General features: G+C 48.2%; 1 protein-coding gene across 1 annotated transcript in view; it reads left to right on the top strand.

The window, feature by feature from the left end:
- The first annotated feature begins 706 nt into the window (after positions 1–706).
- Positions 707–19,881, top strand: part of impg2a (interphotoreceptor matrix proteoglycan 2a) — a 20,988-nt gene continuing 1,813 nt past the window's right edge. The window contains exons 1-16 of the mRNA XM_056580420.1: positions 707–923; positions 2,380–2,546; positions 3,385–3,434; positions 3,574–3,604; positions 4,676–4,834; positions 6,035–6,093; positions 8,790–8,998; positions 10,436–10,497; positions 11,846–12,005; positions 12,115–13,031; positions 13,903–14,190; positions 14,287–14,506; positions 15,076–15,286; positions 17,033–17,221; positions 18,798–18,999; positions 19,342–19,421. Of these exons, the coding sequence (XP_056436395.1) occupies positions 707–923; positions 2,380–2,546; positions 3,385–3,434; positions 3,574–3,604; positions 4,676–4,834; positions 6,035–6,093; positions 8,790–8,998; positions 10,436–10,497; positions 11,846–12,005; positions 12,115–13,031; positions 13,903–14,190; positions 14,287–14,506; positions 15,076–15,286; positions 17,033–17,221; positions 18,798–18,999; positions 19,342–19,421 (3,221 nt within the window). The remainder of the gene's footprint in view (positions 924–2,379; positions 2,547–3,384; positions 3,435–3,573; positions 3,605–4,675; positions 4,835–6,034; positions 6,094–8,789; positions 8,999–10,435; positions 10,498–11,845; positions 12,006–12,114; positions 13,032–13,902; positions 14,191–14,286; positions 14,507–15,075; positions 15,287–17,032; positions 17,222–18,797; positions 19,000–19,341; positions 19,422–19,881) is intronic.

The raw sequence follows: 19,881 nt of genomic DNA, 5'->3' as shown, positions 1-19,881 counted from the left end.
GCGTTCCCCTGCAGCCTCCACTTCCTGACACATTCTAGTGGAAAAGTGAAACACAATTCTTCCCTATTCCTTTTTTTTTACAAATCTCTTAATTTGGCCATTGTAGTTATTACCTTATTTCTCAATGTGTTTACCTACACCTTAGACCTGTAACTTCTTGGCTACCTCAGTCCTCCTGAGAGAGCTTAAGACAAACAGGATTAAAGAGCAAAGCGACACGCCATCTGCTCTGCCACCTGACCCAGGAGCTGTTCCTTTCAGCACCACAGGCCACGCCCCTTCTTTAGAGAGTGACCACCGTAGTATCGCCACAAACGATACTGGACGTGTCGTTGCTCTCTCCACCCCACCCACACCACCTCGTCTGGAGCCTTCTAAACTATGCTAACCTGCCGCAGGAGCGTGCAGACTTCTCCGCTGAGTGACTTCCCCAAGCTTGTGGATTTAAACCACCGACCAAAGGATTTAAAAAATGTTGGACACCACACGGTGGAAATATGTCCTGTGCTCCGCCATCTTCACTTTCACTGCTGTCATTGCTCTTGACTCAAGGACAGGTATGGCACCCTACCCTCCTAGGGGCACACTGGAGACAAAGGGGGGTCTGACTGGCGCTCCAGGTACCAGTCAGTTTGCTGTATGTACTGGTGGTGCATGTCACTGTTATACCTCGTCTACCACAGGTGCAGCGTTCGAAGGGTCCTCCATGGGACGTCCTGACGAGGGCCCCGGCGGGGGAACCTCTCTCCAGACGCACCCTCGGGTCCTCCGGATATCCGAGGCGAAGGTGGCCCCCGTGGGCCGGGGGCCGGCCGGGCCCAGGAGGAAGCGGGACGTCCTGCTGGCCAGTGGGGTCAAGCTTTGTGCCCAGGAGACCTCCGATCAGGTGGTGGCCAACCACCTGGGGTACTTCCACCTCAGAGGTGAGGAAGGCTGGGTAACGGACGGGGGGATGGGCCGCACACAGAGACCGGGCAGAGGGGTGGTTGGGGGGGGAGAACCATACGCTCATACCTGTACAGGTATGGGGAGCAGGTTATGCAGTGCAGAGAAAGGACACACATGAGGTATCGTTGATTGATTTTATTCATATCGACCTCATTGGTTATTACTAAATCGCCGTCTGTTTACAGCTGCCCAAAGCTGAAAGACTAGATTTTTCTAAATTCTTCTTTTTTTTTTTTTTTTTTGTTGTTGAATGAGCATAATGAAACCCCTTATCCTCTAACTTCTCATAATGAACTACGACCTTGACTTGATGTTCCTGTGCATCGGGCCGCTCTAAGCTGATGTTGGTCATGTGCTGGTACAGGTTTGTCACCAGTGAGGCCAGTAAGGCCTCCTGGAATTCTCCAGCGAGCTAACGTGCTCTGTGTTAGTTTGAGTCTATCAGGTCAGTTTAACAGCTGGAAGGACTCCAGCGAGTTAAGCCCCATATAAGCCAGGCAATGTCTCTAAGAACCACGGCCAAGTTGAACAGCATGGGACCACTGAACTTAAAAGGAGAGCAGTATGTGAGATGGGTATTTTATAGACTTGGCGGTGAGCAGAGAACAAAAGAGGAGGGAAGATGGAGAGATATCCAGAATGTTGGTTGATCTTTGATTCAGTGATCATGGGTCTCTGATTGGTCGAGTCTTCTGCATGGGTTCCACCTGTCTGGAAGGAGAAGCGTGGTGGATGTGCAAGTGTGTGTGTGTGTGTGTGTGTGTGCGTGCGTACATGTGCGAGTGTGTGCATGTGTGTATGTGTGTCAGTGAACAGGGGTTGAGTTGCTGTCAGTGAGCTACTGAGATAATCAGCAGGACAGACACCGTTAAACAGTCCTCACCTGATCCTGAGTGGAAGTCCACAAGCTGACATGGAGACGGCTCTTTTGGCTGAGATCATGACACAGATAGTGGAGCCTCACGGACACAGCATTAACAGCAGTAAAACAAACGAGAGGACAGCAGATGTATGTGTAAACATGACAGTTATGTCCTGGAGTATGCATGGTTGGGGGAGCTTGTTTTGAGGCTCAACTTCAACTGATTTCCTTTATCGTAGACAAAAGACAGACAAAACTGATAAAACAAAGATTTTTTATTAAGCATTGATCTTAATCTTATCATAATTGCCTCATTATTGGTCTGGCCATGAACCATGGAAGTTTCTCTGAAGCAAACAAGATTGGGGTCCGACGATGTAACCATAACAAACTGAATTTATGCTGTTTTGATGCAGATCCCCAGAAACCCAATACAGTTGCGCCAAATTCCTGAAAGTGAAATACTGCAGATCGGAAAAGCATTGAAGCACTTCACAAAAATAAGTTTTGTACATTTGTTCCCAATCGACCGTGTGGTGTTCTTCTTCCTGGTCCGGTGCTTTCACCAGTCTGCCAGGAGACTGTATGGGAGGCTTTCAAGATCTTCTGGGGCCGTCTTCCCGAGCAGGAAGAGTATCAAAGTTGGATGAGCCAATGCCAGGATGCAGCTGTTTCGGCGCAGGATATTGGCCGATATTTCAGCCAATCAAGAGAGCACCAGGCTTTGGTTAAGAGTGTGAGTGTTTGTTGTTTTTCTCCTCATGTGTGTTTTATTGAGAAAAACAACAAATGAACCAGACAGCACTGAAAGTGCTAGATAGTCCATCATGTTCCATACTCATAGTGCCAACTGTTCTTTACAATTTTTAACAGCGGATTTCATCGCCGGGCTTGAAAAGGTACAAACAATGCATTCCTTTATTTCTTTAATTGTAACTGCTCTCTCATGACCTTTTAACATAAACTACTATCTTGTGACATTGTGTGTCACAATTCCCATTGGATGCCCTCTCTCTCGCTCTCTCTCGTTCTCTCTCTCTCGTTCTCTCTCTCTCTCTCTCTCTCTCTCTCTCTCTCTCTCTCTCTCTCTCTCTCTCTCTCTCTCTCTCTCTCTCTCTCTCTCTCTCTCTCTCAAAATTGCCATCCCCCTCAACCTCTCTACACTGTCCCAAGTGAGCCAGACAAAACCTGGCAGCTTATGTGCAGGTAAGGTTGTCATGACTTCAACCTTACCTGCTCATACAGCCACTAGTTCGTCCCCCACCCCGTCCCCCCTCGACCCTGGTAATCCCCTCTTTGAATCACCCCCATCTCTGCTGCCCATCTTTAAGTCATATGACACATCCGTGCTTTCCTTTCGCCTTCTCTGTGAGAACCTCCACCCACCATCCTCATTATTATCTACTTATACCCTGCAAAACCTGTGAAACTTTCCCAGAGTTGCTCTTTGAATGCTGTTTTTTTTTTTCCCCCTCTTCATTTTACTTCACACATCCATCACGTACTGAGTCATGGAAACACAAGGAGAGGTTCTACTGCGGTGAATGACTGACTGTTGTGTTCCTGTTCCACAGCTCACCCACGCCCCAGACCTGGGGAGAGGAGGCGCGGGTCACCGCTCAAGGTCCGCTAATGCTAACTAAGCTAGCTAGCTAAAACATCTGGCTTTGTGTTTTGATTTACATCCCCCCCCCCCCCCCTAAATGTATTGGAGTGTGTGTTTCTGTGTGCGTTTGTGTGTCTGTGTGTGTTTGTTTGTATAGCGAGCCAGCTTGGCCCCTGGCCAATGACCAGGTAGAATTTTGGAGGGAAGTCACGTTCGGAAAGCATGTAATCCATATTAACGACCTTAAGGCCCTACGGCACTTGCCAGAGGTTTTCCGCTCACTTTCATTGGCAGTTAAGCAACAATCGCAACCTCCCCCCCCCTGCTCCCCCTCCTCCCCCCCCCCCGCCCTCCCCCCCGCTCCCCCTCCTCATCCCTCCCACTCTCCCCCCTATCCACCCGACAGCAGGCCCAGCTGGAACTGAGGGTCCCGAAGACAGAGAGCTGGCGGCCGCTGTCCCAGCAGCCACCGGGGGGTTGGTGGAGGAGGAGGAGGAGGAGGAGGAGGAGGAGGTGGTGGAGGAGGAGGCTGTATTCACAGATGCCAGCCCGGTGAGTTTAATAGAAGAGATAAAAAGGAACACACACACACACACACACACACACACACACACACACACACACACACACACACACACACACACACACACACACACACACACACACACACACACACACACGCGCACACGCACACGCACACACAAGAACGACAGACAGGCAGACAGAGCTTTACACAAGTTTACTACCATTAATGAAAAAGAACAAATAACAGAACTAGGTGTTTGAAACAATCACTAACTGAAGCTGTAATGTGTCCTCACAAAACAAACAACCAAAATATACAAAAACTATAGCGGAAATATTTTTGACGTTTTCTGGATCTGTGTCAGTTCTTCATACAAAAGCACAGTGTTGCGGGTGGATACATCTATTTGCCAATTCATTTTGCAATGCCAGTTCCAGCCCACATTCTGGTTCCGTTTTTATTACACTATACCTATTCTGACCTTTTATATTCTCGCCCCTGAAAAATAAACAATAATTGCAAAAAAACTGAAACCAATAAAAACTATACTGCAACTAAGCATTTTCAAAAAGGAAAAACTAAATTAATCTAGCAAACAGTAAAGTGAAATAAAAAACAACACAAATGAAAAGAAACACAAACACACGCAACCATAATCTTTATCATTAACCTTAAACCTTACAATGTATCTGTTGTCTCCTATGGAATGTATGTTTTCCTTCCCACAATGCAGCTGAACAATGACATCACTCTGGCGCCGCCCTTGATGACGTCTGTGCTGGAGCAGGTGGTGGAGCTGAGCATCTCCCTGATTGGTCATAGCTACAGCGAGGACCTGGCGGACCCCGGCAGCCTCCAGTACCAGACCCTTAAGACCCAGTTCACGGAGACGGTTGGCTTTCCTTCTCTCACTCTGTATATATATCCTTCTCTCTCTTTCGTGCTCTCTCTCTCTCTCTCTCTCTCTCTCTCTCTCTCTCTCTCTCTCTCTCTCTCTCTCCCCCCCCTGGTCCCCTGGCCCCCCCCCCCCCCCCCCCCCCCCCCAGTTCACTGCCTCCTGTTCTGGGGCCTGTGATGGATGCTTTGTTAGTTTGAACGCAGGCAGCTCCCCAACGGCTACGGTAGTTAGCGTCAAACTGGGCGGGAGGGGGCTTCAAAAGCAGCTTGGACCACATGCTACACATTTGGCATCGCTGCTGTAGTAACAATACTTCCCCCCCCCCCCTCATGCTTTATGATCTGTCCAAGAAGAAGACCACCCCCCTTCCCAACCTCCCATGTAAAAACACACGTACATACAGAGAGGTAGGGGGCTTTGTAGAAACATCTCTAGTGATTGGGAGATCCCTGTATTTATGGGTTTTAAACATGGATTTGGCAGTCGTGTGGATGTATGAATATAGGAAGGGGAGGCATGCAGTCAAGCTCCAATGAAAAGAGAAAATACTTGTGTGTGTGTGTGTGTGTGTGTGTGTGTGTGTGTGTGTGTGTGTGTGTGTGTGTGTGTGTGTGTGTGTGTGTGTGTGTGTGTGTGTGTGTGTGTGTGTGTGTGTGTGTGTGTGTGTGTGTGTGCGTGCGTGCTTTGCATACTAACATCTGTGTTGGAAGGAGCGTAATTAAAACATCCTGCCTAATCTCTGATCTGAAGTTAATTATTTTAGAGATTTTCCAGGATCGATATCGACACGCGAACACAGACACACACACTCCCCAACACACACACACCCCACCGCATACAAACGCACGCACGCACGCACGCACGCACGCACGCACGCACGCACACACGCACGCGCACGCACAAACACAAACATAATATGAATAAGTAGGAGCAGATAGAAGGTCTGTGATGAGTGAGTACACTTGGTCAGTGTGTCTCCAGCTCAATATACTCCTGGTCTCCTCATGTAGCCCTCCCTCGACTGGCTCCTTGCTCCGACCTCCGGAGGTGAATCTCCCTGAATCTCCCCGGCCGTCGTACATAAAACACACCAGGGGCCCATCTCGGCACCGTTTAAGCTAGGCTGGCACTGCAACACAAAGTACCAGCGCCATGACCCTGAGCATGATGCGGGGGGATGCTTTATGGTTTCAGATGGAGGACGCCCTGGAGCGGCTGCCGGGGTTCCACGGCGTGTCGGTGTTGAACTTCAGGTCAGTGGTAATGAGGCGGAGCCGTGCGCCGCCGCCACGCAGCGCTAGTACCGGGAGCAAATCTTTTTTTTTTTAAGGATGGTAGGGGTGAGTATCGCCTTTTTTCGTCTCTGATTCACCTCTGATTGGTCAGAAGGGCTATCCTCTGAATGATTAGGGAGAGCTCTAAAGGAGAACCCTTCAAACCAATCAGAGGCGCAAAAGGCGGTGCTTACCCCTACCGTCCTACGAAAAAAAGATTTGCTTACCGGGAGCGGTAATAGCAGTCTGCTTAGCATGGAAATTCTTACCAGTAAGAATATTGTTTTTTTGTTTCCGTGTCAGATTTTGAAAAAGGTCATTTTTGTCTGTTTTTTGTGAGGCAATATCTGACCTTTTATGGGGACATTTTGTTCCAAATAGCCGCGTTAAAATGGAGCAGGAACACTCTGAACCCTTGTTCATTGAACGTGCTATGTTGTTTTCAAGACTAAACTAATTTGTCAGATTGTTTTTGTCTTGCAGGCCTCAAATTGATCTTCAAGGGTAAGTGCTCAAACCACAAACCTTAGACTGTGTGTGTGTCTGTGTGTGTGTTTTTATGTGTGTGTGTTTGTATGTGTGTGAGTGTGTGTGTGTGTGTGTGTGTGTCTCTCTGTAAATCAGAGGAGCTAGAGAGTGTGTGTGTGCATGCATTTGTGTTTGTGTGTGCATGCATGTGTGAATGTGTGTAACCTATATGTCTGTGTGTGTGTGTGTGTGTGTGTATGTGCACACATATTTGTGTGTGAGTGTGTGTGTGTGTGTGTTACCATGCTCTCTGTGCTGTGTCTACCTGTGTGCACGGCGGTCGGCAGCTTCCTGTGCTAACGGTGTTAGCGGCGCCGCGGCGCCTCACCTGCTAAGTTGGATCAAGGTGGGGTCAGGGTGGTCAGCTGCTCCAGTCCAGAGACGATTATTAGAGCTTTACGACCACACCAATCATCCTCCCAGAGAGAGAGAGAGAGAGAGAGAGAGAGAGAGAGAGAGAGAGAGAGAGAGAGAGAGAGAGAGAGAGAGAGAGAGAGAGAGAGAGAGAGAGAGAGAGAGAGAGAGAGAGAGAGAGAGAGAGAGAGAGAGAGAGAGAGAGAGAGAGAGAGAGAGAGAGGAATAAGTAGGTTATGCTAAAGGAGAAAGAGGAAGACTGACACTGACATAGGTGCGTCTGTGTGTGTATATGTGCGTGTGTGTGTCAGTAAACTCCTGCGGAGAGGCACATCAAGGCTGCAGCATCGTTGTCATCCATGTTGGCCGACCAGCAGCAAATCTCACTGGGGATGAAAATGAATACTTCCCCTCAGTTTGCATTCGGTCACATTTGACACGTGGCACGTCCAGACCTGACAGTTGAGACTGAAACATCTGCACATGATTAGGGTTTCAGGTAGCGAGTGTGATAGTAGTGAAGTGAGGATCCATGGGCACAGTAGGGATTGGAGGTGTGTGTGTGTGTGTGTGCGTGGGCCTGTGCGTGTGACTCGCTATAAAGGCAGCAAAATACGTTTTGTTTCTTTTAAATGGCAGCGTTTATAAGAGCCCCACATGCACAAGCCCTTCCCAGCCAGATCCCCGCAAACTAGGTCAGAGCGGACGGCTCCCAGTAGTCAAATGATGGCTGATAAATGGCTTTTTCCAACGCTTGGTGCTGCTATGTTTATTATTATGATATTGATCACATTGCGGACTGGAATGTTTTTGGACTATGGCGGCGCGCGGCTCCCCAGCCAGCAGTAAGTCAGTGGAGCTATTAGTCATCTCTGAGGGGGCGCTACAACTCTTCTCACAGGTTAGAGACCTGAAACCTGCATTTTGTCACTTTTCACTTTGTCAGCCAATGCCTCTTTTTTTTTGTTCAGGATTAGGTTTTCTTTCGCCTGCTTGCCTCCCCCAGACCAAATGGGTTGAGGGAGAGGGGGGGGGGGGGGGGGAAAGAAACACACACATTGAGCAATGCGTGGATGGCTTTTATTCATTGGACTCTTAAGCGATTGCTGTAGTTTAAACATTCCGTGCAGGTTTAAATCACAGTAATCCACTAAGAAGTCCACCGCTAGCTTTCTAGTTTCCAGGAAGGAACCCCTATTTTCAATGAATCGATTTCGTAATTGATTGATAATCAAGGAGTGAACCACCAATGTAAGCAAACTATTGACCCGACTGTACGGCAGTGTACTCAAGCACTACTTCAGAGAATAAACTTCTGTTAGCCACTATTACCGAGATGCCCTTGAGCACCTTCTGAGAGCCAAGCTAGCCACACAAATTACACTCCGCACCGGCCAAGGAGTGGTGGCAGAACCCTGCTGTAGTAGTTGTGGTCGTGGGCATCTGGCATGGAGCAATTGGTTTTTTCCACAGTGAACGTGATGCGGAAAAACACCTCTTCACGCTCAGTCAGCTTTCCCTGTATGAACAGACGAAGACGCCTGAATCAAATATATCCCCTTAATTGGAAACTAATGGATTGGAAACTCTTTGATCGGATAGTTATTGTATTTAGTCCATTTTAAGTGTGTGTGTGTGTGTGCTTGTGTGTGTGTGAGGTTGCGTGCATACGTGTGTGTGTGTGTGTGTGTGTGTGTGTGTGTGTGTGTGCCCTTGTGTGTGCTCGCAATGCTCTGCGTGCGTACTTTCATGCGTGCGTGCATGTACGTGTGTGCGTGTTTGTGTCGGTGCAGGGAGGAGGCGCTGGTGGTGGACTACTCGGTGACGGTGCTGGTGAGTGGGGCGGGCGTAAGCCCCGAGCAGCTGGACTACCTGACCCTGCAGTCCAACCGGGTGGAGAACTCCCATCACCTGGTGGAGGAGAGGCCCACGCTGGTCTTCACCGTCAGCAAGGTCCGGATCCACGGAGGTGAAGCGCTACACAAGACAGACGCCGAGAGTGGTGAGCGACCCGCCGGGCGCTAATAACGTCCAATCGGAAGGCAGGGAGAGGGGGGGATCTGGCGTTGGCTTTGAGAACAACATACTGGATCGCTTGGCGAAAACTTTCCTGATGCCTTGAAAGAGTCATCTGTTTTTTATTCCTCTCCACTCTGCGTCAAAGAGGACCCAGGTTGTAGGATGTAGGAAACATTTGAAAGAAGAAATCACGCAAATATCAGTAATAGGAGCTGCATTTTTATTCAGAGCGAGGCACTGAGGCCCGCATCATGAAATGGTTTGTCCTGGTTTCAGCCAACATGCTTCTTTTTTATCGGAGGAGGAAATCTCATCTACTCAAGGTTTCTACTTAACTTCTAACCTTGAGTGATTTGAGTAACTCTTGCTTTCTTTCTTGTCACTTTCTCTCATGCATCAAATTGTGCCCTCCTTTTGCCGATGATATCAAATTCCTCTGTGTGTCTCTCACACACACGCGCACAAACACAGAGACACGCGCACACACGCACACATCACTACACTATCTCCAATTAGCCAGACAGAGAGTAGGTTTGCTCCCTCACACTTTTCAGGGACCCTTTTCCAGTGGAGGAGGAGCCACCAATCATAATGACTCTACCATTTCTTCCCCTCCCTCCGTACGACTTGTACACCACTGGCTGTGATTCCTAGTAAATAGGGCCATTAGCTTAGCAGATTAGCAAGCCACTCGGGAGACGAATGCCATCTGAAGCCTACATTAGTTATGGGCCTGAATGATGGGAGGTCTAAACAAGCTCACATGGCCGGCTGGCATGCCTCCGCTGGGGGACTCACAGGCATGTCTTGGCCACGGCGCTCAGCTTTGATGGTAATGCAGTAATGGCTTTGGCCTGTGACGATGGCCGATGTTGGGGCCAGCACTGAGAGCTGATTGGCTGAGTTCGTCTGAGGTAAACGGGCAGTCGGCGTGACGACTGTCAGCACGGTCGACAGAGGTACAGCGGCCTGGCGGCGGACCAATAAGACAGCTGGAATGGGACTCTGCTTGAGGAGCCAGAGACGCATTCAGGGCATATTCAAGTGTTTACAATGCTGCTCTGTGCTCACTCCTTTTCTGCTAACGTTAGGATTTGAATTGTTGTTGTTTCCGCAGAGCCTGGATCTCCGGACCCCCCACCGACCCCAGACCACCCAGAGACCACAGAACCGACAGAGACCCCAAACCCCCCAGAACCCCCAGAGACCCCACACTCTCCTATTACCCCAAACCCCCCAGAAACCACAGACCCACCAGAGACCCCTCGCCCCCCACAAACCCCTAGTCCTCCACAGAACCCAGACCCCCCACAAACCCCTCACCCCCCACAAACCCCTAGACCTCCACAGACCCCAGATCCTCCACAAACCCCTCACCCCCCACAAACCCCTAGACCTCCACAGTCTCCCGACCCCACAGATACCCCTAACCCTCCAGAGGCCCCTGAGACCCTCGAGTCTGAGTCCTTTGATGAACATCTAGTAAGTCAAGGTTATCTCTATGAAAACAATGTATTCCTCTACACTATTTAAACACCAATCTAAAGAAGGGCTCCCTCTGTCTGCGTTCCCTCTTAAGGTTCCTTCCTTGACAGTTAAGGGAGTTTTTTCTTTATCTTTGGAGGACTAGGGTTAAGGGTTGTCATCCAATGCTGCATGTGAAACCATGTGAGACTGTGGCTGTGATTGAGGGCTATACTTATTTCATCGACCTGTCTTGACCCTTCATCTGCGGTAGCCAAAATCTGATGTTAGTCAATAACATTTAGAGAATGAGAGAGAAATATCCACAGAGATTGGCTTTTGTTTGACTCTCTCTGTTAAGTACACTGCTGTCCTTATTATGCCAGCTATATGGAGGAGTAACTAGGGACTTGGATTGCCTCACTATAGAGCAGCCTAGCTTGACTATATATACATATGACGGGCATTGAAGTGGCAAGGACTGACTGGCAGCTATGCAGTGTATATCAAGATTAAAGTACAAAATAAACACACATCAACATAAGTCATAACATTTATCTATATGCCCACACTGAAGATATATGTTGCTTGCCTCCATGAGGTTTTGGGTGATTATTGTACGGTAAAAACAAATGTTACGTGGGATTTCAGCTCATATTACATGTAAACTGCCCACACATGTTATAGTTTTGGGAAAACTTTGCCTTCACTGTCCAATCTGTTATCCCTCAAACAAAATATGAGTTATGATTTATGCCCGTGTTTGCTCTTGAAGCCCAGTGGTGTGGCGATGTCTACTATAGTCCAACAGAGGATTTGGTTCTACCTTGCATAATACTTGTTTTACACACTCAATGGAATAATTAGAGGTTTGTTTAGAGCTTGACTCCTTGCCACTTTCCAGGCCCCATAGAGAGGACAGATTATGCATGTGTATGTGTGTGTACATTTTTCTCTGCCGACACCAGAGCTCTCAATCCAACCGGATCATTCCCCATCTTTATTTGTTCTTTCTGCAAGGGCTGAGTGTGCCCTTTGATGCTAATCAGGGCTCTGTCGACTCTACAGTGCCTGCTGGGTCGCTTTACTACCCTGCTTTGTGTTTGATTAATTGGACTCATTACAAGAACTGGGAAAGCTTGGCAAACTGCTTTCCAGTAATTGATTACCGAGTCTGAGCAACCCCGCTACTGTGCCACAGAATGAATTAAGGCTACTCTGTGAAGCCTGGGTAAGAATTGGACGTCTACAGTTCAACAGCTTCTGTTATGCCTTGGCCTTTGGGTGGGCTGTGGGAACGGGCATGAATAGGCCGATTGATCCTGGGATCCGTGGACTACTTAACATTTGTTTGTGAATGGTACAGGTTGATGCAGGGACAGCAGATGTCCCCATCCTGGTGGAGGATTCTGCAGAGAACAAGACAGACTTCCTCGAGGAAGTCCCCGAGATGGATGCCGTGATTCTGGAGGAGAGTCAAAAAGAGTCTCCCGGTCCTGGAAATGCCATCTCTCCCATCGATGATAGTATGTTGTACTTTTTTTTCTCTCTTCTCGCTCTCTCTAAATATTACAATACAATGCAGTCACGTTAGTACAACAATGGCTTTACCTTGCTTGTCTTGACGTCCTCCAGGTATAGCGGAGGAAGGCCTGATACCTGGAGACCTTTCGCTGATGACCACTCCAGAGAGCCCACCGCCAGAGACGCTCCCTGCTGAGGTGGCGTCCCCAGAGCGAGCAGAGGTGATCACTCATCCCGAGCCGCCAGTGGAAAGTGAAGCCTCGGGCCTGGAACCTGGCGATCCTCCATCTTCATCGGAAACATTTACAACTACAGAGGCGGTGGAGGACTCCTCTGAGACAACAGATGACGGGCCGATCGGCAGCCAAGAGGAGAACGCAATCTCTGAAAACATTCTTGTAGAGCAAGAAATCCTGACCGAGGTCCAGGAAGGGGCCGGACAAGAGTCCATTGCTGAATCTGAAGGGGAGGACAAAGAGGAAGCCATCAATGTGGAGGACGTTCCACAGGAGATTGAAATCACCACCGTGGTGACGGAGACCACCCAAGAGGAAGATCATGTTGTCTCAGTGGTGGTGGCTACACCGGCGATGACAGAGGAAGAAGAGGATCTTCCACAACAACCGGAGGATCTCCCGGCCATCAACGTCAACCCAGCCCCTCCTGAGGAGCCTGCAAACGGGGAGGTAGAAGAGGAGGGGGAGGATGTTGTGGTGACAGGGGAGGAAACCGGAGATGTTATAGAGCAGGAGAACGAAGAAGAGCCGGTGGAGGTCTTATCCGAAGACCCGGTGCTGGAAGAAAGGGCATCGGATGGCCTCGGTATCTTCGTGTCAGGTGACCTCACAGAGGATGAGCTCTTATTGGTCAACCAGAAGGAGCCAGAGCGGCCAGTCGTCAATCCTCTCCACCCTGGCCCCCCGACCGCCCTGACACCTGAGAGAGAGTCTCCTTTCACTCGCATCTCTGACATCGTAGCGGCCGTAGACGAGCGGTCTGACACGGGAGTGTCCGTCACCACCATGGGTGTAAGATGACACTGTTGTTGAAGAAACATGCTTGTGTTTACTCCAGCTTAGGTAGCTTAGCAGCTGAACCGTTAACTCAAGAATAGATTATCACATATGCATAAAACTTAAAGGAACAATACGTTACATTGACCAGTGTTTAAACTGGCCACTGCAGACTAAATACAGAAAATTGGAGAGAGTTGTCTCCGCCCGTCCTCTCTTCCCCAGACTCGAAGCTCACATGGGTTGCCAGGTTTAGAACAATGAACGTACACGAGAGCAAAATAAGCCAAGCTCATTATATTTTGAGTGAGCCTAATTGGTGTATATTGGCCATGCGACGACGAGTCCTACACTCTAAATTGATCAGCTAATGTTTACGTTTGCAATTTATTTATGTTTGCAAATTATCATCTTTCTTGCAATCCTTATTGGCACTAAGCTTTCCCCATCTTTGAAATGCAACTCCAATATTTACCCATGTTTTAGAACGTCTTTGGTCTTGAAGCTATTTCGAAAGAGGGCGAGGCTTTTTTTTTAGGTTAGGGAGAATGTAGTACAATCTCAGTTGAGCCCGTTTGTTTGCTTGCTTCCTTGGCTGCAGCATGCTGTGCTTGTATGCCAATTTGTTTCATACCTGGCAACACGGGGTATTCTGAAAATAGTGAATCATAACACATGCCAAAATAATAACTAATGTTGCGAGCCGGAACGGAAAATTGAAGGTAGAGCAGACTGGCTTTAGCAGGGTGGTCGGAGAAGCCAGTATTTCGACTTAGTCTCTGATGACAGAGCATGGTCATTTTAGAATTGAGTAGAGAACATTGTGGCACTCCAACATGACATTCCATATTGTTTCAACCAATCATCACCGTCACTGTGGCCCCAGGTGCAGACCACCGTGGTGGACCTGGCTGACCCTACGGAGGGGGACCCTGGCTATGACGTTATTCACTATGGTTACGGGGCGACCAATCAAACAGAGGAGGACAGCAGTGGGTTCCCGGCCGGCGCGCCACTAGGCACCGACCAGGTGAGCATCGCCATGCCTGTGATGCCCCAGCGGGCGCTGATGGTGTTCTTCAGTCTGAGGGTGACCAACATGATCTTCTCAGAAGACCTCTTCAACAAGAGCTCTGCAGAGTACAAGGCCTTGGAGCAACGCTTCCTGGAGCTGGTAAACCACCCGTCTTCTCTGTATACATTTTCCAGTGTTTTACTTTAAGAAGTCATCACTTTGAGCTATTTCGTTTCATTCCATCTCCTTCCACAGCTGGTCCCCTACCTGCAGTCCAACCTGAGTAACTTCCAGAACTTGGAGATCTTGAATTTCCGCAATGGGAGCATTGTGGTGAACAGCAGGATGAAGTTTGGCAAGCCAGTGCCTCAAACTGTCACCACGGCGGTGTACCTGATCCTGGAGGACTTCTGCAACACGGCCTACCAGACCATGAACCTGGCCATCGACAAGTACTCGCTGGATGTCGAATCGGGTAAGTGCGTGTTCTGAGCAAACCATGATGAGCATTGGCAATGCTGCGGCAGTTTAAAATGTTCCAAAAGTCAAGATTTCCTGTTTTCCATGTTTAAATTGTCCGGTATATGAGCTCACTGCTTTGATTAGCTTGATTTGAATCTAAGTGTGTTGAATCTACAGACATTTTCATGCCGAAATAACATTACATTTACGCTGTCATCAGTTTGATTGAATACAGCGTACGATTGTGTCGTATTCCTTGCTCTGACTCCACTCACAAGATATTTCCACCTTCCTGAATGATGTGGTAGCAAATCAGATTTGGATGGCAGTAGACCATTGCCTGCGTGAATTATTCATACTCATACTCTCGTTGACAGTCTTGGATAAACAGCCCCAAACATTTCTGATTTACATGCTAACACTTCCTGTTCGTCACGTAACAGACGCTTTCACCCAAACGTAACTAACAAGTGAGGTCGAGAACAATAAACATGCCGATGCACTTCCATACGCCCTGCTCCCTCGCATAAGCTCTCCCAATCCAAATGAACTAACACAGGGACGCCTCCTCCCTCCTCCCAGGCGACCAGGCGGACCCCTGTAAGTTCCAGGCGTGTAATGAGTATGCAGAGTGTAAGGTGAACAGGTGGACGGGCGAAGCAGAGTGCGTGTGCACGGCTGGCTACTTCAGTGTGGACCTGCTGCCCTGCCAGAGCATCTGTGAGCTCAGGGCGGACTTCTGCCTCAACGACGGCAAATGTGACATCATCCCTGGCAAAGGGGCAATCTGCAGGTGTGTGGGTGTGTGTGCTTTCGTGCTTGGTGTATGTGTGTGTGTGTGTGTGTGTGTGTGTGTGTGTGTGTGTGTGTGTGTGTGTGTGTGTGTGTGTGTGTGTGTGTGTGTGTGTGTGTGTGTGTGTGTGTGTGTGTGTGTGTGTGTGTGTGCGCGTGTGCTTTCGTGCTTGGTGTGTGTGTGTGTGTGTGTGTTTGTGTGTGTGTGTGTGTGTGTGTGTGTGCATGCTTGCAGGTGTGTGTGTTTGTAGTGTAGTTTGTTGTAGTAGGTTAAACAACCTTTCTCCTGTGTTTATCTCAGCCATCTCACAGTTATGGTGAGTCGTTTGACAACTCCATCCATCTTGAACTCTCATTAAGGGGTAAAAACAGCCAAAATTCCAGTACAGCTCTAAGTGACTATATTTTTATTTTAGCTGCAAGTCGTCAGCGTTCAACATGGTGGACACATTGTCAACAACCACCTTATCTGCCATGTAACCATGCCTTGAGGTTTTGTTATGTCAACACATCCAAGCAGCTAAGGTGAAAATACACAGCAAATGATTTCCTGGAACCTTTTTATCTTATTATCTATTAGACTGATCTTTGTCGTTTTTTTCACTATTTTTGAAGTTAATTTCAGTTGAGCTGAGCGTGTTTTATTTCAAGCTGGGGGAATAAGGATCACTCAAGAATAGTTTTCGAGTGCTGAAAATGCCCTTGCATCACAGAGGGTTGTTTGTGTGAATCTTGCAAGTTTGACAGGGCTTTTGTTTTCATTCACATTACAAAGTGTAAATGGGTGCTTACGTGTCGTGGGTCAAGGCACCAGAGAAGGAGGCTGGGGGGACATGTCTTTCAGTCTCCCTGGGCTGTTGTTGTTTGAGGCTTGATTTTCGAGATAAAATGATTATGAACAGGCATGGAAACAATAGCATGGGCCAAGATGAACGCCGGGCCGCTGTTTCACACCCTGCCTTACAAACACACCAGCACATCCAGATGCTGGTGAATTGTTGCCTACTCCACGTTGGCAAAGCCTGTGACACGCTCTGAGGGCAGCACGTTGCATTTCTGCCCTTTTCAAAAATACCCACAAGAGATTCTCAGACCAGTGGTATCCTAAGTAATCAAAGATGTTTTTATAAAAGCGCTACCATATGCCATCGTTTATATATTGGAAGATTCTTTAAAGCTAGGGTAGGCAATTTCTTTTGGAAGCACTTTTGGTCAAAATGGGATGAAATCCTGACATCCTGACAGCACTCAATAAATCAAAACCCGGACAGAATGACATGAATGGATGACCTACCTGCCTGTCTACCTACCTACCTGGCTACCTGCACGCATTCTGCCCGTGCTCTTTTTGCACATTACCAAAGTCTTCCATGAGGCTAGGTAGACCTGTTGCTAAAGTTAGCAAAACAGTCGTGGGTTTTGGGGGTGTGACTTTGGAGGGAGGTATGATTTGTTTTGATACTTAGATACTAAATCGACTTGACTCTGGATTGTTTCTCTGAATGGCCTACCCTAGCTTTAAAACACTTTAGACACATATTAAAATTAAGTTGTTTTTGTAACGGAACATGATGCCTTTATGAAGCTATTATAGAGCAGCCCAACAACAGAACATTAGTGACAGGCTGGTGAAACAATCAGTTGCTGTTTGTGAGTTGCATTTGATAGACATTATGAATAGAACAAACGGCATCTTTAAGGCTAATTATTGAGATGTATTTGTTTGTTATTTACTTTGTACATACAGGTGTCGCGTCGGGGAGAACTGGTGGTACCGCGGCGAGCATTGTGAAGAGTACGTATCGGAGCCGCTGGTGGTTGGCATAGCGATAGCCTCGGTGGCGGGCTTCCTGCTGGTGGCCTCCGGGGTGATCTTCTTCCTGGCCAGGACACTGAGGGATCAGTACGACAAGGACGAGTCCGAGGACCCCATACGGTGAGAGGCTAATCGCTAACAGCTAACAGCTAACAGCTAACCCTCTCTGACCTCTCCATAAACATCAGATCTATTGGGATGTAGTCTGACCCAATGTGTTTCTTTTACTGGCTAAATTCCCTCAATTCTGCTGGCGTCTGGATTTTTGGTTGCAGCCAGCCATTGGTTGATCAAGCTGCCCATTCTGCCCTTCGACTCTCTTCAAATCCAATCTGGCCAATCTCAGATCATGTGTCCCCCTCACTTATTTAGATAATACATGTTTTTCAAATTTTTTTCCCTGTTCACTAATGCAGACATATGCGTTTGAAATTATAACAGGGACAAGAAAAATAGCTTAAAACACAAAAACATCTTGTCTTCAGATAGATTTTTCTTGTTAGCCGTGGCAGAATAGGATGTTCCATGATGCCACGGACAAGATTTGGGATGAGGCGAGCTTTACTTGCTGAAGCATCGCACCAAAGCACCGGAACACAGCTGCCTGTCCCACAGTCCCGGTCTTAGATTACAGGCATGAGGTCCTGCGTACTAACTGGGGAATGAGAGGGCAGAAGGCGCTGGGACATTGTGTGACTGTATCTGTGGGTTAGCCAAACCAGAGCTATGCCACCCCAACCCCCCCCCTGCGCACCCCCATGGGGCTCATCTTCGAACCCCTTCTTTCCGTTATATTTACCTCCCGATAGAGAAACTCAAATGTACTCATATTCAATTGCAAATGGAGAGACGTCTGAAGATATCTACGCAACCGCAATATGTTTAGGTAATTGAAACTCTCTTTTAATCTGTGGATCTGGAATGAGTTTATAATTGGCGTCGGGGAGAACCTGGATTAACCACAGCCAGAGAGTTAACCAATCAGAGCAGTGCGTTGATCTCTATCCATATAGCCTCCAGACTCAACACAATATGGCCACCGATACAATGACTCAGAGAGCATAAACAACAAGTATTATCCCGGGTTAATCAAGGTTAACAAATACTCCAAGCCAAACCTTCTAACGATTCTGGAGAGAAGTCTGAAGAAGTGTCTGGCCGCCTATCCCTGAACGGGTACACAAATCCTTCCTTCCTCATCCTCTCTTCATCTCCAGACTGAAGCTCCGTTTGTTTGGCATCCATTGTGTAAGCAACGCCACTTAACAGTTTAACATGCCTACTGACGAGTGCCGTTGCCAATGACTGCCTGCTTTTGAAGCCCTGGCAGAAGAGACTACCGGTAACATGAAGTTCCTATAACGGCCTGTGGGTAGTTAGAGTCGCTTGGATGCAGAAAGACCTACCACCATTTTACGTCAAGTAATAAAAAGCTTATTGTTTCGTCTTTGTTCAGTTATCTTAGTGGCTCGTTCATCTTCATATCATGTTTTCTGCAAGGTCCTGTTTTACAGCTTTTACTCCATTAAAAAGTTATTAATGCGGCCATTCAATTCCAGGCCTCAATGTACCATACATGGGCGCACAACCTACAACCAAATCGACAGCCTCAAAACAGTTGCGTATAAACCAATGATCGTCATGCATTCTACATCTTTACGGTGGCGCTCTCTGTGTTTGCGCCGATGCCCTGCAGGCATGCGGAGAGCCACCCGTCTCTGGAGCGGGCGACCAAGTACAACCCAATGTACGAGAGCGAGGCCACCACGGGCTACAGCCACTACTTCCGCCGCTACCCCGAGGCGCCCGTCTACAGCAGCGCCAGCGCAGAGGCCTCCACCGACTTCAGCAGCGAGGAGATCCGACACATTTACGAGAACAGCGAACTCACCAAAGAGGTGTGTGTGCGCGCATCTCTGAGTGTGCCTGTGTGTATGTGAGCATCTGTTTGTGTGTGCCTGTGTGTTTGTGGCTGTACTGAGACATTACTTGGAAGGAATGTGTTCACTGTATGTTTATAATCCCCCCATGAGATATTTTATTGACCCGACTTTTTTCCACAATAAGTAGCACATCTGATTTAGCCCCGTTAGGGCTGGTATTGGTAGTGAGTCGTAGTAGTAGTACTGTTATCCAATACCAGATGTTTTGTACTGCTGCCTATTGAAACTATTTAAAATGGTTTATCAACTGGAAAGGTGAAGTTTGTTTTAGATTGTCCTGTCTTTGTGCATTTATAGGAAATCCAAGACCGAATACGCATAGTTGAGCTGTACGCTAAGGACCGGCAGTTTGCAGACTTCGTCCGGCATCACCAAGCGTGAGTAAATGTTTACTTCATTCCTTCCACCTCAATGGTAAGGCTCCCAATCCAAGTCATAAGCCAAGCCACCCTCATGGGCCTGAGACGCGCTACACCGGTGATACCAGAGTGACACCAGGGGGACAAGAGAAAAGGTTATTTTTGTTACAAAAAAGGTTCACTATTGCCGCTTTTCCACTGCATGGTACCAGCTCGACACGACTCGACTCAGCTCGCCTTTTTTGCGTTTCCACCGCGATCTAGTACCTCAAGTGGCTGCTTTTTCTAGTACCGCCTCGCTCTAGGTTCGAAGCGGCTGAGCCGATGCTAAAAGGTGACGTCGGCAGACGGCCGGCCACTGATTGGCCAGAGAGTGTGACGAAGTCACGAGAGCGACATGGCAACCATGCTGGTAACAGCCATAGCAGCGCCGCAGCCAACATATTCCACTTCTTCAACATGCCAGCTAATAATACGA

The sequence above is a fragment of the Gadus chalcogrammus genome, chromosome 20 (assembly GCF_026213295.1).
Source record: "Gadus chalcogrammus isolate NIFS_2021 chromosome 20, NIFS_Gcha_1.0, whole genome shotgun sequence".
NCBI lineage: Eukaryota > Metazoa > Chordata > Actinopteri > Gadiformes > Gadidae > Gadus > Gadus chalcogrammus.
Note: the sequence above shows the minus strand (reverse complement) of the source record. Positions and strands in the feature narration are given on the sequence as shown.